This window comes from Hypomesus nipponensis, chromosome 9, assembly GCF_054491055.1.
Source record: "Hypomesus nipponensis isolate SF chromosome 9, ASM5449105v1, whole genome shotgun sequence".
NCBI classification, from domain to species: domain Eukaryota; kingdom Metazoa; phylum Chordata; class Actinopteri; order Osmeriformes; family Osmeridae; genus Hypomesus; species Hypomesus nipponensis.
In genome coordinates this window covers 9,966,224-9,991,561 of record NC_140369.1, presented here as the reverse complement: position 1 = coordinate 9,991,561, position 25,338 = coordinate 9,966,224, and the positions used below count along the sequence as shown (strand labels likewise).

Sequence of the window (25,338 nt, the reverse complement as noted above, 5' to 3'; positions counted from 1 at the left end):
GAGAACACACGTCATCCGTGACACAATGAAACACAGGAAAGGGGGTTTACTGTCAAATGAAACGCTTTATGGAGCTCTAATGGGCTTTAAAATATAATACAAGTACGTCGAGTCGCCCATAACAAAGTAGAGCAGAGGCGGGTATAAGAAGGAGTGAAGCAGCCAACAGTAGAACCTTTGGACTGACCACAGTGCGTCTCATCAGCCCCGTTCTCGCAGTCGTTTTCATCGTCACAGGTCCAGCTCAAGGGGATGCATCGACCACTGGGGCAGGCGAAGAAGGGAGCAGGGCACTTGGTGTCACTAGTTCCTGTTAAACACACACACACACACACAAACATTCTGAGAAAAGCTGATCCAGATCACTTTGTCTTTGGGATAGTGGCATGAATCCGAGACAGGGACGTGAGGGTTTGGTGTCGTGACAGTGCGCACGCGTGTGTGCTCGTGTGTTTACCTTTACCCGGGCAGTTCCTCTCGTCTGAGAAGTCTCCACAGTCGTTCGCGCCATCACACACCCAGGTGGGGGCGTAGCAGAGCGTGGTGTACTTGCACTTCTGGAAGGTCACCCCCTTTACCCCCAGGCGGAAGTAACTGGAACAGTCCGTAGCAGCTGGAAGTACACAGTTCACTTGGTCAACATCCTGGTCTAGTCCAGCTCCCAGTGTCCTAGCTGGAACATCCTAGTCTAGTCCAGCTCCCAGTGTCCTAGCTGGAACATCCTAGTCTAGTCCAGCTCCCAGTGTCCTAGCTGGAACATCCTAGTCTAGTCCAGCTCCCAGTGTCCTAGCTGGAACATCCTAGTCTAGTCCAGCTCCCAGTGTCCTAGCTGGAACATCCTAGTCTAGTCCAGCTCCCAGTGTCCTAGCTGGAACATCCTAGTCTAGTCCAGCTCCCAGTGTCCTAGCTGGGCCCTGTGTCTGCAGTGTGGCTGGAACTTACAGCAGTTCATCTCATCGCTGGCGTCCTCACAGTCCACCACCTGGTTACACTTGCTGGAGTTGGAAATGCAGCCTCCATCTCGGCACTGGAACTGTTCCGCTGTGCACAGGGTGGCTTAAACACACACACACACACACGGAACATGAACACACACACACACACACACTAGGAGTCCTCATGTCGGCCCAGAGAGCAGGACTGACACACAGCGGCAGCTCAGTCCAGGCCCACAGTGGGTGTTCTACTCACTGTTGCAGAAGAGTTCGTCTGAGTTGTCTCCACAGTCGTCCTGCCCGTTACACCAGGAGCTGTGTGCCACACACCGAGCATTCACACACCGCCTGTAGCCCTTCTTACACACACGGTTACCTGAGAACCACAACGGAGATATCAGAATCCAGTATTCAAAATGTTGTAGTGGACTTAGTACGATGGATGCAGACACACACACACACTAGAGCACATGGGCATGCACACACACACACACACACACACACACACTAACCGCAGTAGGACTGTTTCTCGTCAGACTTGTCCTTGCAGTGGGCCTTGCCGTCACAAGTCAGGGTGTAGTTGATGCAGTCTCCGTTGCCACACTCAAACTGATCTATACTGCTGCATGTGGTGTTTCCCGCTATGACACACACAAAGAAGGACAGTCAGGTCAACTGCTAGGAGCAGGAATATTCTACTCCTCTTCCATTAACGTGCTGACTTCTCCATGTCCTCCACCCCCCCCCCCCACACTCCCTCTTTCCTCCCTCCTCACCAACGCAGGAGTTGTCTTCCAGAAGCTTCCTCTCGCCACGGCAAATGCAGTTGACCCTGCCCTCAGAGGAGAGCAGACACAGGTCCTGACAACCTCCATTGTTCACACGGCAGAGGGAGAACTGGCCTACAGAGACAGACAATTAGACAAGCACACACACACACACAGCCATCCTTCCGCCAGGGTCTAATGTAAAGTGACACAATCTAAATGGGATTCGCTGCTCCTTCCACGTTGACTTCATGCTGTGTGTGAGACGACTGAGCGGTGGTGTGGGGAGGGGAGCCAGAGAGGCATGGTGTGGGGAGGGGAGCCAGAGAGGCATGGTGTGGGGAGGGGAGCCAGAGAGGCATGGTGTGGGGAGGGGAGCCAGAGAGGCATGGTGTGGGGAGGGGAGCCAGAGAGGCATGGTGTGGGGAGGGGAGCCAGAGAGGCATGGTGTGGGGAGGGGAGCCAGAGAGGCATGGTGTGGGGAGGGGAGCCAGAGAGGCATGGTGTGGGGAGGGGAGCCAGAGAGGCATGGTGTGGGGACGGGAGCCAGAGAGGCATGGTGTGGGGAGGGGAGCCAGAGAGGCATGGTGTGGGGAGGGGAGCCAGAGAGGCATGGTGTGGGGAGGGGAGCCAGAGAGGCATGGTGTGGGGAGGGGAGCCAGAGAGGCGTGGTGTGGGGACGGGAGCCAGAGAGGCGTGGTGTGGGGAGGGGAGCCAGAGAGGCATGGTGTGGGGAGGGGAGCCAGAGAGGCGTGGTGTGGGGAGGGGAGCCAGAGAGGCATGGTGTGGGGAGGGGAGCCAGAGAGGCGTGGTGTGGGGAGGGGAGCCAGAGAGGCATGGTGTGGGGAGGGGAGCCAGAGAGGCATGGTGTGGGGAGGGGAGCCAGAGAGGCATGGTGTGGGGAGGGGAGCCAGAGAGGCATGCAGAAAGAGAAGGCTTCTGTCAGAGTGGGTCAGAGCGACATGAAGGAAGCTGAGACGTGATGGGAACAGAACATGGGGCATGTGGAGCTAGATGAGATAGAGGGATATGAAAGAGAGGTGGACGGAAGGTCGAGGACTGGTGAGCGGAACTGGCATCGCAGTAGACAAGACGACAGTGTGTGAGGGTTTCTGTTTGACTAGGAGGGATATTGGAAAAGCCTCCGGGGTTCTGACAGCCTAAGGGTATGGATCTATAATGTTTGTGCAACTTTATTTGTGAACAAATTCTCCGATCACCCCCACGCGCCATGAGGGCCTACAACTCCACTCACAGCTGTTGGTGTCGTTGGCCACGGCGACGATGCCCATGGGCTGCTGGGGGATGTCGGCGCGCAGCAGCTTCATGTCTCCGCCGACGTACTTGTCCGCCCGGAGAACGGCCCTGCGCACCCAGTCCGTCCAGAAGATGTAGTCTCCATACACAGCCAGGCCAAACGGGTGCACCGGCTCACTCTTCAACACCACCTGCAGGGGGCAGCACAGACCACTCACACCATGACTCACGATGGAGCGGGGCTGAATATTCACCGTGTCACATTCAAACAGCTTTCCGAGTCTGGCGTGCGTGCGGGCGTCTCACTCACGTAGCGGCGGCTGCCATCGTACTCGCAGCGTTCGATTTTGTCCAGCGTGGCATCCGAGAAGTAGAGTTTTTCTGAGCGGTGGTCGATGGCGAGGCCGTTAGGGGTCTTGATGTCGCTGCCAATGATGACCAGCACGTTGGAACCAGACAGGGTGGCCCGCATGATGCTGGGAAACTGCTCGTTCCAGTTGGTCCAGAACATCAGACTGGACAACGACAAACATCACAATCAGAGAGAGACAGACAGACATGAGGGCTGGATGCGTCAGTACCACATGATCAGAACAGCCCATCTTCGGTGCAGGCTTCAGAGGGAGCCTGCTGTGGGTGGTATGTCTGAGGCTCTAACAAAGCAGGACCGTCTGGCCTGAAGGGACACTCACTCCTGACACTCGTCCAGGACGAAGGCTCGTGGGTGGTCGTCGCCGGACATGGAGACCACGGTCTGCCGGTCCGAGGCCCCCCAGCGACTCTGGTCCACCGTGTGGCGCGTGATGGTGGAGGTGGTGTAGCTCGTCCAGTAGAGAACGTCCCAGCCACGATGGTAGGCCAGACCCTCCACAGAGCCAACGTCTGGGAGAGGAGGGTGAGGAGAGGAGGAGAGGAGGGTGAGGAGAGGGGGGTGAGGAAGGGGATGCCAGAGGGATTAGGGTGAGGTGGAGAAGAGGGAAAGGAGGGAAAGGAGAGAAGGTGAGGTGGAGAAGAGGGAAAGGAGGGAAAGGAGAGAAGGTGAGGTGGAGAGAGGGAAAAGGCTCACGTCAATCCCAGTGCTGTGTTAAAAGGCCCTGAGCGTCGTCTCTGGCAGGGGAGAGATGGACGGCACGCCCAGGCTGGGGACATGACAGCCAAGTGGTAATGATCTAGAACATTCTGTGATTTAAGGCTTCTATCCAACAAACAGCTCACTAAAAGGTCAACAGACGCTAACAGCTAGCATATTACTTTCCACTGCTTTGTTTTTTTTTTTGTTTTTTTTAATCAATGAATTAGACATGGAAAGTTCAGGACTGTTTTTCCTGTTCTGCAGCCTTCAAATGTGTAAGAGCCTCAGAATACACTTCCCAGCCCTGCCCAGCCCACGAGACCATGCTGCAAAGGGAGTGGGGAAAAAGACAAAGCAGAGAAACAGATGTACAATGCTCTGTTGAAGCTGACATTTACACAAACACACACACAAAATGGCACATGCTCCTCTACCTAGCACACATGACGGTCACGCAGCAGGTGAACACACACACAACCAAACACACCGTCATACACACTTGATAAGAGAGACAGAGACCGAGTTAGACAAAGAGAGAGCGAGAGAGTGAAAGAGAGACAAACGGGACAGTTGGAGGTCTTTTCCTGCTCTGATTCTGATCTCAGCACCACTGAACAGCGGGCCAGTCACATACCCATCCGGGATTCAACACCAGGTGGGACACTTCACACCTCCCCTCCATCTGGCCGTTCCAACAGCACAGCCGTGAGTCAACACTTGGCCAGTCCACTGGGAGACTGGACAAGCACGAGGCTCTTCCTCACTGACCACAGGGCTTGGATGTGCAACGTTTCAACAGCTCCCCACAGCTCACCTGGCTGCTCAGGATACAGAAGGAGGCAGTGCCACCCTATCTGCTTCCTCATACCTCCCTCTCTTCTGAGTCAGGACGACGTCCTACATCTTAGACCTGTGGAGACCCTCTCTAGTAGCCCAAGTCCTCTCTTTCCCCGTGGCTCTCTCTGCTTAACAGAACAAATACTAACTGTATATCCCTATTGTACATCTCCACTTATTGCCTGCAAGAGTGGAGTATTACAAAACTAAAATGGGAGTTATTAGTGTCCGGAGTTCATCCTGTAAACACACACGCACATACATTTATTACACTTATCTTCTGTAGGTGTGATAAAATGCCAAGAGACATCTATGTGTTTGCTCATAGTCCAACGGTCAATAATTACAGAAGCCAGATTTCCTTTTTTCTTATTTGTGTTTGACAGTGTAACTGGGCGTCAGAGAGCGTATGTGACTGTGTGGCAGCAGACACACATGCGCGCGTGTCTATTCGGTGTCAACACCTCCAAACAATAAGCACATTTTCGTTTCTCCGTTTTCAAAAGCACATAGAAACCCCGGGTATGGTGTTGGTTGTCCCAAAATGTCCCTCCCATAACACACAGCACAGCCTCTCTGGCCCTCCTCCCCTGTCATGAGTGGAGCTTTATAGAGCAGTCCAGAGTTCACCTGCTGTGTACACTGATTCATCCACCTGCCTTTCTCTGCATTCATCTCTCCAGTGACTCCTTCTCGAGAGCCTTGTCTAGCCGCTTCTCCGAGAACTTGCTTGATTGAGACGTCATGTGGAGAGAGCTGCTCTGATGGGAAGTGACGGCCGATGACACCATTCACAACATTTAGATCTCAGCTCCCCAAAGCAGCCGCCGCTGAGAGCCAGACGGCCCTAGCAGGAGACCAGGGGAGAAGCGGAGAGCCCGGTGGCTCGAATCAATACCCAGTCTACCTCCACGCAGGGGGCAGGCATTCCTCCATATCCCCCCTCCCCCTGGGGGGAAGGGAACAAAGGTGGATATGATTGCCAGGACGAGAAAAGCTTGATTCGCAAACGTGGGGGGTCCTGCGTTTGACGTGGCTGAGGACACTGGCTGTTCGCTCCGGCTTGTGTTGAATATGGATCATTTCTAGGAGGTAAAGATACATATTTTGTCACGATGTCGCTCCTCCTGGTGTGTCGGATTGTGTCTCTATCAGTCGCTAGTGAAATATTTTGAAAGAAAATGTTACTTGATTGATGCCATTAAAGGGAACATTATACTGAGCTAACCAACAGGGAACACTGACAATCCATGTTCCCTCTACTGTGTCTTTGTGAATCCATCATTCCTACAATCTTGTATTATCAGTAGTTTTACAACAGATGAGTATTGACCCAGAGGAGTGCCAATGTTGGGCTGTGACAGTTCTCATTAGTCAACATAACAGGAGTCCCACAGAGTTGTGAGCGTACCAGCCAGGGCCAGGGCCCAGAGCAGGACTACTGGGGCGTTTCTCCATGGCTGGAGAAGGAGGACTCCTGGGGAACACCAGCAGCCCACGAGAGGATGGTCCTACGGGGAACAGCAGCGGGTCAGTCTTGGGAGTGGAGCAGGTTCTGGTTCCGGTGCTGGACGTCTTCATCTGGGTTCTGGGGGTGGGGGGCCACTCGCTGGTCATGCTCATCCTGTGTGGCAGGTGTAGGAACAGGCCAGGGCCCAGGGGCCAGTCCTCCCAGGGGACAGTGACGGGGACAGCTACTGATGTCCTCCTCCTGGCCCTCAGTGCTGCGGACCTCCTCCTCCTCGCCATGCTGCCCTTCCACACGGTGGCCATAGCCATGCAGCACTGGCCCTTTGGCGACGTCATGTGTCAGCTGGTCAGCTTCCTGGGCGCCGCCTGCTCCTCGGCAAGCGCCTTCACCCTCGCCACTCTGGCGGTGACGCGCTACCTGACCGTGGTCCAGCCGGCCAGGGCGTACCGCCTCCTCACCGCGCGCAGGGTCACGGCGGCGACCGGCGCCCTGTGGGTGCCCGCCTGCGTCCTGGCCGCCCCCCAGCTGGCGTTCCGCTCGGTGGGCCCCCCGCGCCTGGCGCGCGCCGGCGCCACCGCCTGCTTCTCCTTCCTGTCGCACCGCGAGCAGACGGCCTACGGCGTGTGCCATTTCCTGATGACCTTCGCCCTGCCCCTGGGGGTCATCAGCATGGCGTACGGCGGAGTGTACCGCTTCCTGTGGCGCCGCCGGCAGGACGGCAGGGCTCCTCAGGTGGAGCGCTACCAGAGGAAGGTGACCCAGACGTCGGCCATGCTGGTGCTGGCCTTCGCCCTCTGCTGGCTGCCCTCCTACGCCCTCATGTTCTTCCTGCTGGGAGGGGGGGACCCCGGGGCCACGGGCACCTCCCCTCGCTACGGCCCCGTAAGCGCGTGGGCTCGTCTCATGGCCACCTCGTCCACGGTGGTCAACCCCATCCTCTACGTGCTCATGTCCCACAAGTTCAGACAGGACCTGCTGAGGCTGCTGGCCGGGAGGGGGGGCGTGGGGGGGGCGGAGGCAGAGGCTCCAGACCCTGTCTGAGTCGTGCGGGGCTGCAGGGTGAGTGGTGCCGGACAGAGAGGAGGGTGTGGAAAGATTGAAGGACTATTCTCCTAGATGCCTCCTGGCTGAGTTGGGATATTTGACCTGATGGACTCAAACGGACGTTCACTGTGAAAGACTAACGGACGTTCTACTGACATTAGCTATGATCCAACGCAAGTGATTCTCTGCTGGAGTCAGGCCACTGACAGGCACTCCTGGGAAAGGCAGACAAACATTCCATCCCATCTAATCATTAAGAGGAGGGGCATTCTCTGGCAGCATTTCTGGTTTCTGTTCTTGTCAGAAACTGGTCTGTGGTGTATGAGTCTGCTACCTCCTTTCTTTGCACAGGTCTTTATGTACAGATTGATGGAATCCTTCTTTCCTTGTTTTCCAGTTTTCATAGAGAATGTACTTGACCACAAAATCATGTTTTGCCCACTGTTTTTCTCTCCTGTTGGCATCCGTTGGAGGCATTAAACAAGATTTGAAGTGCAGCTTTGGCACAGCCGTCTTTCTTCCCTGGGAGAAACTCACTGAAGGAGCCACAGTAGAACCAGGAGCATTCCATCTAGCTCTCTAACCCTAACCCACCTCTAACCCTAACCCACATCTACATCTAACCCTAACCCACATCTACATCTAACCCTAACCCTAACCCTCACCCACATCTACATCTAACCCTAACCCTAACCCTCACCCACATCTACATCTAACCCTAACCCACATCTACATCTAACCCTAACCCACATCTACATCTAACCCTAACCCTCACCCACATCTAACCCTAACCCACATCTAACCCTAACCCACATCTAACCCTAACCCACATCTACATCTAACCCTCACCCACATCTACATCTAACCCTAACCCACATCTACATCTAACCCTAACCCACATCTACATCTAACCCTAACCCACATCTACATCTAACCCTAACCCTAACCCTCACCCACATCTAACCCTAACCCACATCTACATCTTACCCTCACCCACATCTACATCTTACCCTAACCCTAACCCTCACCCACATCTAACCCTAACCCACATCTACATCTAACCCTAACCCACATCTACATCTAACCCTAACCCACATCTACATCTTACCCTCACCCACATCTACATCTTACCCTCACCCACATCTACATCTAACCCTAACCCACATCTACATCTAACCCTAACCCACATCTACATCTAACCCTAACCCACATCTACATCTAACCCTAACCCACATCTACATCTAACCCTAACCCACATCTACATCTTACCCTCACCCACATCTACATCTAACCCTAACCCACATCTACATCTAACCCTAACCCACATCTACATCTAACCCTAACCCACATCTACATCTAACCCTAACCCACATCTACATCTAACCCTAACCCACATCTACATCTAACCCTAACCCACATCTACATCTTACCCTCACCCACATCTACATCTTACCCTCACCCACATCTACATCTTACCCTAACCCACATCTACATCTTACCCTCACCCACATCTAACCCTAACCCACATCTAACCCTAACCCACATCTAACACTAACCCACATCTACATCTAACCCTAACCCACATCTACATCTTACCCTAACCCACATCTACATCTTACCCTAACCCACATCTACATCTAACCCTAACCCACATCTACATCTAACCCTAACCCACATCTACATCTAACCCTAACCCACATCTAACCCTAACCCACATCTAACCCTAACCCACATCCACATCTAACCCTAACCCACATCTACATCTTACCCTCACCCACATCTAACCCTAACCCACATCTACATCTAACCCTAACCCACATCTAACCCTAACCCACATCTACATCTAACCCTCACCCACATCTAACCCTAACCCACATCTAACCCTAACCCACATCCACATCTAACCCTAACCCACATCTACATCTAACCCTAACCCACATCTAACCCTAACCCACATCTAACCCTAACCCACATCTAACCCTAACCCACATCTAACCTTAACCCACATCTAACCCTAACCCACATCTACATCTAACCCTAACCCACATCTACATCTAACCCTAACCCACATCTACATCTAACCCTAACCCACATCTACATCTTACCCTCACCCACATCTAACCCTAACCCACATCTACATCTAACCCTAACCCACATCTAACCCTAACCCACATCCACATCTAACCCTAACCCACATCTAACCCTAACCCACATCCACATCTAACCCTAACCCACATCTACATCTTACCCTCACCCACATCTAACCCTAACCCACATCTACATCTAACCCTAACCCACATCTAACCCTAACCCACATCCACATCTAACCCTAACCCACATCTAACCCTAACCCACATCCACATCTAACCCTAACCCACATCTACATCTTACCCTCACCCACATCTAACCCTAACCCACATCTAACCCTAACCCACATCCACATCTAACCCTAACCCACATCTACATCTTACCCTCACCCACATCTAACCCTAACCCACATCTAACCCTAACCCACATCTACATCTAACCCTAACCCACATCTACATCTTACCCTCACCCACATCTAACCCTAACCCACATCTAACCCTAACCCTAACCCACATCCACATCTAACCCTAACCCACATCCACATCTAACCCTAACCCACATATAACCCTAACCCACATCTAACCCTCACCCACATCTAACCCTAACCCACATCTACATCTTACCCTCACCCACATCTAACCCTAACCCACATCTAACACTAACCCACATCCACATCCACATCTAACCCTAACCCACATCCACATCCACCCCTAACCCAAGACAAGCCTCCTGTTCCACATGCTGTACTGGAGGTATTTCTGTCCAACCTGCCATGTAAGCCACCTACAGTATGAGGGGACATGAGTAGCTTCTGAAGGAAGAAGAGCAGGGCTGGGACACAGGACAACACTATCAGCAATATTGCACTAATCGTACCCTACATGTCTCTAGGTTAATATGAGATATTATGTGTATTATAGGGTTAGTATACTGTATTGTTTATTATTTTGTATCTTTAGGAGGTTTATTACAATATATGTTAGCTTATCATAGGTGTGACCTATGTTCTGAGTACTAATATGTCATGTTATGCCAGACTGCTTTGCATTGTCTTGTCCTAAGAATTTCAGTGCCCAGTTTGACCCTGTGTTGTTCTGTGCGTCTGACGACAAAAGACTTGACCTTGAACAGGGAGCTATAAAGGTGGTCTGGATTATTGCAGGAAGTGCTTACTCTCCACTACTGTCTTGCGGTCGGAGCCGTCGTCGTTGATGGACTGGATGTTTCCAAAGTGGATGTCGCTGAAGAAGATGCGGTTGGCTCCCTTCCCTCCTCCTCCTCGGTAGTGGAAGGTGAGGGCGATGACGTTCTTCATGTGCTCCGGGTCCTCAAACGGCTTGATGGGAGCGTTGAGGTTGTTCTCGTCCGACAGGTGCACGCTCTTTAGGATGGTCCGCTCCGAGTACAGCAGGTAGCCGTCGTAGTCGCGGCAACCCCGCCCGTCCTCCGCCAGCATGCCGTGAGCGCAGGCACAGGTGCGCTGGCCGTTACCACGGTAAAGGCAGAGTTGTTGACAGCCACCGTTGTTGTCCTTGCACACATTAGTGCCTACGGAGAGATGAATATAACGCAGGATTTAAAAACAGGATCTGGGTATCTGTAGGACTGTAGTCTGTTTTCCATCTCCCTCCCTGTAACCTTTATAATGAGGGTTATCAAGCACCTTGCTGGCGGGCTCGGTTGAAGACTTTGATGTCTTTGAGCTGTACTCCGATGCCTGTACGCAGTGACACGGAGTCTGTGGCGTTGTCCTTGCTGCCTCGCTTGATAGAGCCGTTCGCATGGGTCCTGAGGGACAGAGAGAGAGAGAGAGAGAGAGAGATAGAGAGAGAGAGAGAGAGAGAGGGGGGGGGGGATAAATAAGTACAGATTGTTATACAAGGGACACCATTTCATCAGAAGAAACTAAAAGAGGAGAAGATTGATGAAATGCATGTCGGATCAAGATAGAAGTTATGGAGGGCGTGTTCCTAACCTGTCGCTCCAGTAGATGTAGTTTTCGAACACCGAGACAGAGAACATGTCCATGTTGTTGTTGGCAAGCACCACCTCCCTGTTCTCTCCCGTCTCCAGGTTGATGCGCTCAATCTTGTCATTGCGAGCGTCACACCAGTACAGCAGACCCTCCTGCACACACACACAGATCACACCAATGTCACACAAATATTATCAGCCTACACACACACACACACTCAAAATGACACAGAAGGAGTCTATACCTGATAGTCAATGGAGATGCCGTTTGGCCAGTTGATGCTGACGTTCACCAGTATGGCCCTCTGGGAGCCATCCAGACGAGACCTCTCGATGCGGGGGTCCTGACCCCACTCTGTCCAGAACAGATACCTGCGCACACACACACACACACACACGTCAAGAAGTCCCCAGCTGCTAGGCCTACGACACATGATCATCAAGACATGGGCTTCCTCCCCGCCCTCCTCCCCGCCCTCCTCCCCGCCCTCCTCCCCGCCCTCCTCCCCGCCCTCCTCCCCGCCCTCCTCCCCGCCCTCCTCCCCGCCCTCCTCCCCGCCCTCCTCACCCTTTCTCTGGGTGGACAGTGATGGCGCGGGGCTTGTCCAGGCCCTGGGAGATCACCACGTAGCGGAAGGAGCCGTTCAGTCTGGCCACCTCGATCACGTCGAAGCCCTGGTCCGTCCAGTAGATGTTCCCTGTGGGGAAGGAAGCAGTTCAACCGTACTGTCAGCAATGACTATCCCAGTAATAAAGACCTCAATGTGTAATTGTGGTTGTAAGACTGGACAAAGGCAGAAATTTGACCAAATACAAAAAAAGATCAACTTGTTCTGGGTGTTTCTGACACTGCACCAATCATGACTGCAGTCAGTGTGCTGAAGATGGTTTTCCAACTGGAATGTTGGATGGCAGGATAGCTGACTGGGATTCTGCAGTCTTCTTTATTCCTCCTACAGCTACAGTCAGTTTACACCCCAATCCTGTGATCTACACCCTCTCTCTCTCTCTCTCTCTCTCTCTACCTCTCTCTACCTCTCTCTACCTCTCTCTCTACCTCTCTCTCTACCTCTCTCTCTACCTCTCTCTCTACCTCTCTCTCTACCTCTCTCTCTACCTCTCTCTCTCGCTCTCTCTCGCTCTCTCTCGCTCTCTCTCGCTCTCTCTGAATGTATGCACAATGACTCATCTCAATCTATAAAAGGGTAAAGTAGGTCAGATGGGATGTGTGTTTTGAGGATGAGTACATGTGAGAGAGTGATCTCTCATCTGCCTGAGGTTAAGGTCTTTTACATAAACGTCAATGAACATGGTTCGACCAGAGTGTGTGTGTGTGCATGTTTATGTGCCCCACACCTGCTATCCAGTCCACAGCGATGCCCTCCACCCTGCCTATCCCATTAGTGACCACGTCTTCCCTCCACGTCTGGTCTCTCTTGGCCCTGCTGATGGTGCTCAGGCCCATGTCCACCCAGTAGATGGTGTCATTATCTGGGAGGGGAAGAGGAACCCATCACAGCAGCACTTCAACGATTCTGGACAAATTCAGCCCTTACATGCATCAACAGTTTAGGACAGTTCTCCCAGGGTGTACCTGCGTGGAAGTCGATGCCCACTGCCAGGGAGGTGCCCGACACGGGCACCAAGGCATCCGACTTGTCAGCAGGGTCCAGGGGGATGCCCCGGATGCCCTCGTGGACAGAGTACAGGAGGAAGGAGCCCACACCTGCCAAGCAAAACACTTCAGCTGAGTCGACATTTCATGTACGCCAACAGTAGATCAAAACGATGGTGTGCGTGCGCACAATGCGCATGTGTGCGTGTGTTACCCTCGCAGGACTGCTGCCCCCTCCGGAGGCTGTATCCTGCGGTGCACATGCAGGCCCGGGTGGTGGGGGAGGTGGGGAGGCACAGCTGGGAACAGTCCCCATTGTTGGTACTGCACAGGTTGGAGCCTGCAAACAAACGCACCCAAAACACCACAGAGGTACAGAGAAGCAAACAAGTTCAAGAAAACACTTGCAAATAAATGTGCACCATAGATGGTTGTGGTCATTTCTCCTTCAATGCACACACACACACACACACACACACACCTGTCTGCACGGTCTCGTTGTAGATCTTCATGTGCATCATGGGGGAGGTGCTGTTCCTCAGGACCTTCCAGTTGCCTCCATCTTTCTTGTCACATGTCCCTATCTGGTCAGTGCCCTGGTCCGCCCACCACAGCTTGTCACCTATGACAACGCGCAGCACAACCAATCACAGCGTTGCCATCTCCCAGAGGGACTAATCAATAGCCCTTATTCTGCCCACATACCTGACTACAGTGATTGCAATCACTGCATAGCCAAACTCAGCATGGATTTTTCAAAGTAAAAAAAAAAAAACGACGTGCAAAAAAACGACGTACCCATTATGGCCAGAGCGGTGGCCTTGGTCAGCTTGCCCTTGACCCCCTCCATGACCTCCAGCCCGGAGCCGTCCAGCCTGCAGCGGCTGATGGTGCTGTTCCCTGAGCTGATCCAGTACAGCTGCTCCGTGTCAAAGTCAATGGACAGACCTGGCAGAAATCACATGGATGTAAGGGCATCTTTCAGCCACCGGGTGGGGCTGTCCTCTATGGAGACGAACGCTGTGATTCTAGGTTAACACGTTCAACAGAGAAACAAAGATCGAGGTCCAGCCATTCAGAATCATTTCTAGACCGTCGATCAATCAGGGACACTCACCAACAGGGCCTTTCTGATTGGTGAAGAGGACACTGCGGTTGCTGCCATCTGTGTTGGCAATGCTAATGTTGTCACCATCTGTCCAGTAGAGCTTTCTGGAAGACAGACAGACACATAGGTTAGTTAAAGGGCCAAACACACACACACAGTTGTGTGACAGTGTGGTTGCTTTAGCATGCGTCCCCCTGTTTAGATCAAGGGGGCATTTACTCCCACCCCCACTTCCTCTTAAAACAGCCACATCCACTGCACCCTCCAACAGCCTTATCCAACTCCTGAAGGAAGTTGCTGGGAACTATTTGAACCTCCTACACTCTCGTCTGTCCACTTGTCCCAGTCTTCCATTCTCCTTGCCCCCCTCTCCTGTACTCATTCTCTTGTCAGTGTGTTTATGTATGTGTGCGTGTGTCCATGTGTGTGTCCATGTGTGTGTGTGTGTGTGTGTTTACGAAAGACAAAGCCGTCCCAGCATACGGAGTCAGCATCTGGTTCTCATTTCCCCCATGCCAACAAGGCTGAAATCGGAAACATTCCTCCACTTTAGTAAGTCTCTCAGAAAACAAAGAGTACTGCGAGACAGAAAAGAAGAGTCTTTCTTTCACCAAAATCCTCACAGATACCCAGTACCACTGCCACCAAAAGAAATTGATATATCAAATGTTCTTTTTCCTGAGCAGGGAAAGGGCTTGCTGTGCTTCATTCTTCAGAGAGAAAAGGAAGAGAGTGAGAGAGAGAGAGAGAGAGAGAGAGAGAGGGGGACGGTGTGTGGCCGAGAGACAATCAGAAAAAGAAGCTGAGGCAGAGAGAGGGTGCAGCAGAACGGGGGGGGGGGGGGGGGGAGTGTGATTGAGAGGGACATGCAGACTGAGAGTGGGCCAGTGTGGCTCTGTGTAAATAATGTATAAGTTCTATCTGGCCCTGAGAAACAGCAGCCATCTGTTGACAAAGAAAGACAGAGAAGGAGGGCAGCAAGAGAGAGCAAGAGGGAGGAAATAGGGAGAGCAAGATAGAAAGAGATGGAGGATGGAAGGAGAGAGAGAGAGAATTGGTCTCATCCTGAATGAGAGAGCAGTTAGAGGTCAGCCACCATCTAAACCAGTCTGCCTGTGATGGCAGACTGCAAGCAATGGGATATCTAAACCAGCCTGCCTGTGATGGCAGACTGCAAGCAATGGGATATCTAAACCAGCCTGCCTGTGATGGCAGACTGCAAGCAATGGGATATCTAAACCAGCCTGCCTGTGATGGCAGACTGCAAGCAATGGGATATCTAAACCAGCCTGCCTGTGATGGCAGACTGCAAGCAATGGGATATCTAAACCAGTCTGCCTGTGATGGCAGACTGCAAGCAATGGGATATCTAAACCAGTCTGCCTGTGATGGCAGACTGCAAGCAGTGGGATATCCAAACCAGTCTGCCTGTGATGGCAGACTGCAAGCAGTGGGATATATGTTCCAGACAGCCTGTGCTTGAGTATGTGTCTGTGTGTGTGTGTGTGTGTGGTCAGAGGGTGTGTTTGAGTTGAAAGCAGCAGGATATCTGACAGCCATTTCTGAAAGCTTTGAGTCCTGCATGTCAGCTTTAACAGTGGCTGTATGAGTGTATGAGTGTGTGTGTGTGTGTGTGTGTGTACCCACCCCAATATTGGGTGTAGCACCAGACAGTGGGGTTTATCCAGGCCCTGGATAACAGCATTCTTGAACGATCCATCCAGTCGGGCTACATTAATCTGTTTCTTGTTGGCATCATAGCTGGTCCAGAACAGGTTCCTGGACACCCAGTCCACCGCCAGCCCGTGGGCGTTAGGGAGGTCTAGAGGAAAATCAACACACACATTCAGTACCTGAACATACCAGATCACCAATGTAAACAACTGTGCAAGTTGGTAACACATCATACTCTCTCCTTCAGCGGATTCAATCACTCTGTACCAGCCTCTGCACATTACAAACCATGGGGGGAAGGGCTGTGTCGTGCACTGCTTCTAAACTGTGGAACTCACTTCGCCTTTCCATCAGAAATGCCCCGTCGCTTGGCTATTTTAAGAATGTGCTTAAAACGTACCTTTTTAATTAGGTTTCAAATCATAAATTGAACTGTGGCTGCTCTTAACGCTATTGTATTTTATGGCTGTAATTTCTACTGTACTGTAGCACTTTGAATGCAATAAAGGCACACTGTCCCCAGGTGTCCAGTACTGTCCCCAGGTGTCCAGTACTGTCTCCAGGTGTCCAGTACTGTCCCCAGGTGTCCAGTACTGTCTCCAGGTGTCCAGTACTGTCCCCAGGTGTCCAGTACTGTCTCCAGGTGTCCAGTACTGTCTCCAGGTGTCCAGTACTGTCCCCAGGTGTCCAGTACTGTCCCCAGGTGTCCAGTACTGTCTCCAGGTGTCCAGTACTGTCCCCAGGTGTCCAGTACTGTCTCCAGTACTGTCTCCAGGTCCCCAGTACTGTCCCCAGGTGTCCAGTACTGTCCCCAGTACTGTCCCCAGGTGTCCAGTACTGTCCCCAGTACTGTCCCCAGGTGTCCAGTACTGTCCCCAGGTGTCCAGTACTGTCCCCAGGTGTCCAGTACTGTCTCCAGGTGTCCAGTACTGTCCCCAGGTGTCCAGTACTGTCTCCAGTACTGTCCCCAGGTGTCCAGTACTGTCCCCAGGTGTCCAGTACTGTCCCCAGGTGTCCAGTACTGTCCCCAGGTGTCCAGTACTGTCCCCAGGTGTCCAGTACTGTCTCCAGGTGTCCAGTACTGTCCCCAGGTGTCCAGTACTGTCTCCAGGTGTCCAGTACTGTCCCCAGGTGTCCAGTACTGTCTCCAGTACTGTCCCCAGGTGTCCAGTACTGTCCCCAGGTGTCCAGTACTGTCCCCAGGTGTCCAGTACTGTCCCCAGGTGTCCAGTACTGTCTCCAGGTGTCCAGTACTGTCTCCAGGTGTCCAGTACTGTCCCCAGGTGTCCAGTACTGTCCCCAGGTGTCCAGTACTGTCCCCAGGTGTCCAGTACTGTCCCCAGGTGTCCAGTACTGTCTCCAGGTGTCCAGTACTGTCTCCAGGTGTCCAGTACTGTCTCCAGTACTGTCTCCAGGTGTCCAGTACTGTCTCCAGTACTGTCCCCAGGTGTCCAGTACTGTCCCCAGGTGTCCAGTACTGTCCCCAGGTGTCCAGTACTGTCTCCAAGTGTCCAGTACTGTCTCCAGTACTGTCTTCAGGTGTCCAGTACTGTCCCCAAGTGTCCAGTACTGTCTCCAGTACTGTCTCCAGGTGTCCAGTACTGTCTCCAGTACTGTCTCCAGGTGTCCAGTACTGTCTCCAAGTGTCCAGTACTGTCTCCAGTACTGTCTTCAGGTGTCCAGTACTGTCCCCAAGTGTCCAGTACTGTCTCCAGTACTGTCTCCAGGTGTCCAGTACTGTCTCCAGTACTGTCTCCAGGTGTCCAGTACTGTCTCCAAGTGTCCAGTAATGTCTCCAGGTGTCCAGTACTGTCCCCAGATAGAGGAGCATCGTGCCAGGTGATCCTTCTCACCTGCAGACACCACCGTCTCCACCCCCGTCCCGTTGATGAAGGCTCTCTTGATGGTCTGAGTTCGGACGTCTGACCAGTAGATGCGGTGCTCCTGGGAGTCGTAGTCCACGGCAGTCACGTTGTCGATGTCCGGCACGGTGAAGGAGATGATGTAGTTGTAGTAGGGGTTGTCTATGTCCACGCCCCGGATCTCAATCTGACGGGCGTACAGCAGGAACTGACGAGACTCTGCAGAGAGGAGCGGAGATGACACATATTGCTTTTTGTAGGACTGTTTGTGTGTGTGTGTGTGTGTGTGTGTGTGTCGTGAAACACTGAGCGGTTAACACAATGACATGACTCCTCGTATGATGGGGTTTGGCATCCTCCCAGACTCATGACTGAGTTTAAAATCAGTTCAGACAGCATTGAGACACTGTCTTTATTAGCCCGAACAGTACCATTAGTGTGTGCATGTGTGTGTGTATACGTGTGTGTATAATGAGAACACTCAGGCTGGCTTAGACATGCTCTACTGGGTCGCTAGTGTGGAGGCTGATGCCTGTATTTGACAGAGATTCCCCATTCTATTACCCCATAGAAAATAGAAAAGGCTCGTCTGAATACTAAATATTCTCTCTCTCACACACACACACACCAAATGTCACATTCTGGTACAGTTCATCTCGAGCTGTCACTAAATGAGACGTTTAATCCTGCTAATGTGAATGTAGCCATGTGTTTGAGTGTGTTCGTGTGTGATTGTGTGTGTGTGTGTATGCATGTTTGTGTGTGTTCAGCCAGGACCCCCTACTGTGAGGATAAACCACTGTACGTAGGCACTGGAACTAAAACCTCTGAATCAATCTCACACACACACACACACACACACACACACACACACACACACACACACACACACACACACACACACACACACACACACACACACACACACACACACACACACACACACACACACACACACACACACACACACACACACACACACACACACACACACACACACACACACACACACACACACACACACACACACACACACACACACAGAGGAATCCCACTGAGACACATGTAAGTAGAGCTCAGTTGAGACAAGCCTGGTCCGGCTCATGGAAGGCAGGTGGCAGGTGTGACTGTAGGTGTGAGTGTAGGTGTTCCTTCTCACCATAGCAGGTGTGTTTGTCTGTGCCCAGCTTCATGAGGTGAGGGCAGGAGCAGGAAAAGGTCTGGTTGTAGTTGATCAGACACAGGTGAGAACATGGCCCTGTTCCATTGTTGGCAGCACACGGGTTAGGAGCTGAGGACAAAGGAGAGAGAGAGAGAGAGAGAGAGAGAGAGAGAGAGAGAGAGAGAGAGAGAGAGAGAGAGAGAGAGAGAGAGAGAGAGAGAGACAGACAGACAGACAGACAGACAGACAGACAGACAGAGAGAGAGACAAAGAGAGAGAGAGAGAGAGAGAGAGAGAGAGAGAGAGAGAGAGACAGAGAGAGACAGAGAGAGAGAGACAGAGAGAGAGACAGGAAGGAGAAGGAAGGAGGAAAAGGGGTGTTCAAATACATTGGAGAATAGAGGACCTTCAGTCAAATCTTCCAATAACCCCTGCTGGAGGAGTCCAATGTATCAGTGGTGAGCTTGCTCGGGGACAGAGCAGGCTGGCAAGACAGATCTGACTGATCAGTCCTGACTCCTGACACAAGGGCTCAGGAGAGCTGTCAGAGAGCTTCCTTCTCTCTCCCCACACACATGGTCCAGTCCACAGGAGTGTGTGTGTGTGTGTGTGTGTGTCTTACCCTGGGGCTGTCTAGAAGGGTGGTACACCTGCAGGTCAAAAGGCTGCGTATTGGTTCTCTGGACCACTGTCACATTGTTGCCGGTCCACTTGTTGGCCTTGGCCAGCGTGTTAGTCCTCCAGTCTGTCCAGTACACCTCTCCCCCGTACATGGTGACAGCGAAGGGGTGCGACAGGTATTCATGTCCCCTCAGCACCTCTATCAGGCCGGAACCATCATATTTAGCAGAGTATATGGCATCAGACCTGGAGGACCACAAAGTGGAAAGATACTGGAACTGGGTTTGTTGTTGTTGTTGCAATATATTGTGTGTGCACATACACTGTATATCCATAGAAACGTGTTTGTGTGTGCAGGTGTGTCCTGTCTGACCTAGCATCGATCCAGAGGATGCGGAGCTCCAGGTAGTCCACAGTGAGGCCGTTAGGCCAGCCTCCGTTCCCTGTCTCCTTGTGGATGGTCCTCCTGCCCTCGCCACTCATAGAAGCTGCCTCAATCCTAGGCATGCTGGCATCCCAGTCTGTCCAGAACAGAATACTACACAGAGAGAGAGGGAGAGAGAGAGCGAGAGACAGACAGACAGACAGACAGACAGACAGACAGACAGACAGACAGACAGAGAGAGAGAGAGAGAGAGAGAGAGAGAGAGAGAGAGAGAGAGAGAGAGAGAGAGAGAGAGAGAGAGAGAGAGAGAGAGAGAGAGAGAGAGAGAGAGAGAGAGAGAGAGAGAGAGAGAGAGAGAGAGAGAGAGAGAGAGAGAGAGAGAGAGAGAGAGAGAGAGAGAGAGAGAGAGAGAGAGAGAGAGAGAGAGAGAGAGAGAGAGAGAGAGAGAGAGAGAGAGACAGACAGACAGAGAGAGAGAGAGAAAGAGAGAGAGAGAGAGAGAGAGAGAGAGAGAGAGAGAGAGAGAGAGAGACAGACAGACAGACAGACAGACAGAGAGAGAGACAGAGAGAGAGACAGAGAGAAAGAGACAGAGAGAGAGACAGAGAGAGAGACAGAGAAAGAGACAGGGTTATTATTCAATGAACAGAGAGGGAGAGTGCCCCCCACCCTTCCAGAAGCCAGTGGTGGAGTTCCCATCCTGGGAGAAGCAGGAGGTAGAGCTCTTACCCATAGCGGGGGTCCAGAGCGATGGCGCGGGGGTGCTCCACCTCCCCAGCCAGCAGGGTGGTCCGCATGGTGCCGTCCAGCTTGGCCACCTCGATCTGGTCCAGGTTACTCTCCACCCAGTAGATGTTCCCTGCGATCCAGTCCACCGCCAGGCCCTCCGGGGTGGCCAGTCCGTACTGGATCACCACGTCGAAACTGGTCAGAGCTGGAACAAAAGAGGAGACGAAAACGGTTTTGACACTGGTCTCTAGGCATGTCTGCCTTCTGCAGCGACCTGTCCTATGTGTCACTGCGTTTGTGTGTGTGCTCAGGCAGCAGGTAAATGTGACGGCAGCTTATGTAACGATTCCCAATAACAGGACTGGAGAGACCCTAGCATGGATGTACTGTAGGTAAACACAGGAGATGAAGGGCCTTGGCCAGACAACAAGAGGAGAAAAACGTTCTCTTCCTTCTCATCACTGGAACTCGCCTATTCATTTATCCATTCTAGGTCCATAATCAGGGAGAAGTGTCTAATCATATGAGACTACTCATTATCCTAACTGGAGCAGGGAGCATGGAAACAAACACACACACACACACACACACACACACAATGTCTCTCCCAACACACACATATCAGATTTCCATGCATGTAATTAGCAGGCCTGGTCTGCTCTCTATATGTTTTGATTGATTGGTTTTGCCTGCTTGAAGGTAGCTGTTAAGTTTTGATTGATTGGTGTTCCCTGTTTGAAAGTGGCAGTGTGGTTGTGATTGATTACTTTTGTTTTTCGGCAGAAACCAGACCATCTGCTTTGTTGTTTACCAGCCTCCCCCAAAACAGCAGGTAGGCCTACAGCACTATATAAGCACTATTCCCAGAATTCTTCACTGAAGACTTTTGAGAGATGAGTCATGTTAGTTTGAATGTCCTCTCAGGCACAAAGACATGTGTTGTTTTTCAGATGAACCATGATATGATGCTGTACGCTTGAAATGCTATCGACAGCTGGAAAACAGAGCTCCAAACAAGTTCTGAGTTTGATATTCATTGTTCCTTTCAACTCATGCAAGGAACCCTTCCAGGGGTCAAAGGTCAGCGCGCGCTCCTGGTCCAGTCATGGGCGCTCACCTCCGTTCTCGGACAGCTTGCCGCGGTAGATCTTGTCCTCCACCACGTCTGTCCAATAGAGGGCGTTCTGGCTGAGGTGGAAGTCCAGGGCGATGGTGTTCCTCAAGCCAGGCACCAGGACACTGAACTCCCCCTTGTTGAGGTCAATACGCCGGATCTCATGACGATTGGAGAAGATGATAAACGGCTTGAAGGGGTCTGAGAATGAGGACAGAGATGATCAAGACACGGTAGAGCCCACATCCTGGACGAGGACCAGGGGCCAGGTCCTCAATCCCTTTACAGACACGTCTGGTGCAGTATACCATATCACATCCCTGCCACCGTGTCACTAAGGACACCGGAATGCTCTACTGTAGAAAAGCTTGCTTCAGTGTTGCGCGTCCATGAAAGAGAAGCAGAACTAGGAAGAAATTCACTGTTAATCCTGCTTAATTAAAAGGATGTGTGTGTAAAATGGAGGAGAGTTATCTCTGGCAAGCAGACATTGTGATGAATGACTGTGTGCTACAGCAGCAGCACGAGCTAGCTCTTTCAGACTGGGTGCCAGTAATGTAGCCAACTCCCTCTGTGTAACAGCAGTTCCACTCCTACAAGGTTGTACATCATCTGCAGGCCTAGTTTGCCTACCATTTGACTTTGTTTTCCTAGTAAAGGCATTTTCAAACCAATTTAACATTGCTCTGTCGTGATTCTTGATAAAGTCCCTCAAGGTACTCTTTGAAAAAGCTACTCTTTGTTTTCAGTTTCTAGTGAGTATGCCTGAATGTCCTATTTCAGAATTTCCACAATTGTTCCGTGTTCTGTCCAGGTGTGTTCTCATGTGAACACAGCCTCTTGGAACACTGTCTTCTCTGCTCTGCTCTAGAGAGGAGGATGAGGACAGAAGAACGCTAACAGTGCAGCAGACCTAGACAGATCTAGTCAAACCACACAGTATCCTGCCAGCCCAGCCCGCCTCTCGGACTCAACCCCAAACCACAACACTTCTTGGCTGTGTACAGGCTGCTGTACTCCCCAGACTCCTGCCATCATCAGCTCTCCCCATCTTGGTCTTCCCCTCTATATTTCTGTCTCCTTGTCTCCGTCTCCCCACCCCCCCTCCATCTGTCTTTCTCTCCCTCCGTATCTGTCTCCCCTCACACCCACACCCACCATTCATCATAGCCTGTCCATGTCACCCTTACTTTGTAACAGGTCCTTGTCACGGTTCTTATTTCACTTCAAACCACTAAAACCTCTCATACTGGCTCTCCCTCTTTAACGCCCACCTTGTCACCATGCTCTCATCTCTTCGCAGCTCTTGTTCCTCCAACATGGGTCCCTCTCTACTTCCCTGCACTCCCCTTCTTCCTGCCCTCCTGCCCTCCCTCCTGCCCTCCCGCCCTCCCTCCTGCCCTCCCGCCCTCCCTCCTGCCCTCCCGCCCTCCTGCCCTCTCGCCCTCCTGCCCTCTCGCCCTCCTGCCCTCTCGCCCTCCTGCCCTCCCTCCCGTGTGGGTTCCCTTCACCCTCACCCGTGCTCTTGCAGTTCTCCATGTCTGGCTCCAGCTCCCAGCCCTCGTAACAGGAACATTTGACACTGAACTTGTCCTGTTCGCAGCGCTGGCTGCACTTCAGGTGCTTTGCACAGAAGCTCTGGATCTGGCAGGTCTTGTTGTCAGCGCCCAGTTCCATGCCCAGCGGGCATGAACACACCACACCCTCACCAGGGGCAACCGTGCAGTTATGGCTGCAGTCTCCGTTGTTCATTGAACACAAGTCTGGGGGAAAAGAAGGAAAAAGAGAGAACTTCAGGCCAAGCTGTGGCTTGTGATGACAGTGTTGATGTGCGTTTGTTCACCACGGCACCCTGGGTAGTGTAGTACGACCTTACCGCAGAGCTTCTCATCTGAGCCATCGGGGCAGTCGTCAGTGCCATCGCACAGCTTCTCCGCAGGCAGGCATATGGTGGAGTCGTTGGCACACACGTGGTGGGAGAGCTTACACACTAACGCCTCACAGTTGTCCTCGTCAGAGTTGTCCTCGCAGTCACTGTCCCCATCACACACCCAGGCCTTGCTGATACAGCGGGCTGGGGGGGAGGTCAGACACTCAAAGGTCAAACCTGTGTCCATCCAGGCAAACAAACAAAGCACAGAACGGCAACGCCCGAAGAACTGTGCTTTGTGGCTGAAATGACAGGCGTTCGCCGTCGTCTACTGTGTGAAACGAAGGGACATCCTCACCTGAATCCCTGCAGCCAAACTTGACGGCCGGGTCACACATGTGTGTGACTCCCTCACAGTTCTTCTCGTCACTCAGGTCCATGCAGTCCGTGTCTCCATCGCAGCGCCAGCGCATAGGGATGCACAGGCCGTCCATCCGACACTGGAACTCATCTGTGTGACAGCCGCCTGGTGGTCGCGTGGCTGGACAACAAAGAGAGACAAAGACAAGGAGAGAGAGAGAGAGAGAGAGAGAGAGAGAGAGAGAGAGAGAGAGAGAGAGAGAGAGAGAGAGAGAGAGAGAGAGAGAGAGAGAGAGATTCAGACACTTATATTCCGGGACTTGGAACAATGGGGGTCAAAAATATAAATATTTTACAGCAAATAGGATGTACAGTACTGTACGCGTCACTGTGAATTAGACATTCCCTGTACTAGTTAGACTAAGTGGTATTGGGTGAGAAGAGAGGCCAAGAGAATGAGTTAAACCATGCGTCCTATCACCAGACACTCCTGTGAGAGCGAGATCTCCCAGCAGTCGTTTCCCCTCGTCTCACCATGGGGTCTGGGAGACACAATGTCCCCCTTTGTCCTTCGGACTTCATTCGGACGTCACGCACCAGCTCTGGACTTTATACAATCAAGCAATCATGAAGGACCTCGCCCAAACACTAATGAGCACCTGGCGCAGTCTGTCGCACACATTGGCGTCAGGTGCTGGCAACTGTACACGGACCGCCCACCGAGAAGAGAGGACGGACTCGAATGGTTCATTCATAAACACATTACGTGAATTTCTTCATTACCAGGCGGCTCCCATTCACTGCTGACCTGGCATGCCTGAATGAAAGCAACTGAATGACCAGAAGGCACCCACTAATGGAAGGCTGGCAGTGTAACAGTGGAGGGAAGAGGCAAGACCTTGCTTCTCTGCCTGGGTCGCTACACCCAGCCGTGGCATCACCAATTAAGATGGTCGATGAAGGATCGGGGAATACTGTGAAAGGTTAGAGGCTGGCGCATGAGAAGAAAACAGTTTGTGCATGTGTGTCGTTGTGTGTCGTTGTGTGTCGTTGTGTGTCGTTGTGTGTCGTTGTGTGTCGTTGTGTGTCGTTGTGTGTCGTTGTGTGTCGTTGTGTGTCGTTGTGTGTCGTTGTGTGTCGTTGTGTGTCGTTGTGTGTCGTTGTGTGTCGTTGTGTGGACGCTTGTGTCACGTGTGTAATACAGATGAACCCTAGTTGAAGAGACTGTGTGAGAGCTTGTGTGTTTGTGTATGAGAATACACGCACACACATTTTGGGGCACAAGGACCCACAAATTTGTCCATATTACACACACACACACACACAGCATGCAGCTCCCTAACCAGCCTGCCCTCCTGTGACCTTCATTAAAACCTCAGGATGCCTCAGCCTG

At 52.2% G+C, this 25,338-nt stretch overlaps 2 protein-coding genes across 3 annotated transcripts in view; one reads left to right on the top strand and one right to left on the bottom strand.

The window, feature by feature from the left end:
- Positions 1-25,338, bottom strand: part of LOC146272794 (low-density lipoprotein receptor-related protein 1-like) — a 79,360-nt gene that overhangs the window by 14,996 nt on the left and 39,026 nt on the right. For both annotated transcript variants that reach the window (XM_084705904.1, XM_084705905.1), the window contains 30 exons: positions 23,944-24,126; positions 23,592-23,789; positions 23,233-23,478; positions 21,719-21,916; positions 20,602-20,806; positions 19,861-20,025; positions 19,489-19,733; positions 18,864-18,995; positions 17,696-17,923; positions 15,816-15,990; positions 14,178-14,272; positions 13,859-14,008; positions 13,542-13,682; positions 13,275-13,400; positions 13,040-13,171; positions 12,802-12,936; positions 12,014-12,143; positions 11,691-11,817; positions 11,447-11,598; positions 11,135-11,259; positions 10,645-11,019; positions 3,652-3,841; positions 3,270-3,474; positions 2,958-3,150; positions 1,712-1,837; positions 1,448-1,576; positions 1,192-1,311; positions 943-1,056; positions 458-613; positions 188-310 (listed from right to left, as the gene is read on the bottom strand). In XM_084705904.1, coding sequence (XP_084562030.1) covers positions 188-310; positions 458-613; positions 943-1,056; positions 1,192-1,311; positions 1,448-1,576; positions 1,712-1,837; positions 2,958-3,150; positions 3,270-3,474; positions 3,652-3,841; positions 10,645-11,019; positions 11,135-11,259; positions 11,447-11,598; positions 11,691-11,817; positions 12,014-12,143; positions 12,802-12,936; positions 13,040-13,171; positions 13,275-13,400; positions 13,542-13,682; positions 13,859-14,008; positions 14,178-14,272; positions 15,816-15,990; positions 17,696-17,923; positions 18,864-18,995; positions 19,489-19,733; positions 19,861-20,025; positions 20,602-20,806; positions 21,719-21,916; positions 23,233-23,478; positions 23,592-23,789; positions 23,944-24,126 — 5,019 coding nt within the window. The remainder of the gene's footprint in view (positions 1-187; positions 311-457; positions 614-942; positions 1,057-1,191; positions 1,312-1,447; positions 1,577-1,711; positions 1,838-2,957; positions 3,151-3,269; positions 3,475-3,651; positions 3,842-10,644; positions 11,020-11,134; positions 11,260-11,446; positions 11,599-11,690; positions 11,818-12,013; positions 12,144-12,801; positions 12,937-13,039; positions 13,172-13,274; positions 13,401-13,541; positions 13,683-13,858; positions 14,009-14,177; positions 14,273-15,815; positions 15,991-17,695; positions 17,924-18,863; positions 18,996-19,488; positions 19,734-19,860; positions 20,026-20,601; positions 20,807-21,718; positions 21,917-23,232; positions 23,479-23,591; positions 23,790-23,943; positions 24,127-25,338) is intronic.
- Positions 5,516-7,880, top strand: LOC146272795 (galanin receptor type 2-like). The gene is made up of 2 exons (XM_084705907.1): positions 5,516-5,960; positions 6,233-7,880. Exon 2 carries the CDS (start codon positions 6,325-6,327, stop codon positions 7,378-7,380), a length of 1,056 nt encoding a protein of 351 aa, XP_084562033.1. The 5' UTR covers positions 5,516-5,960; positions 6,233-6,324; the 3' UTR covers positions 7,381-7,880.

Excerpts from the sequence above, each read along its gene's own strand:
- LOC146272795 (XM_084705907.1), top strand. The coding sequence starts at position 6,325 with ATGGCTGGAGAAGGAGGACTCCTGGGGAACACCAGCAGCCCACGAGAG.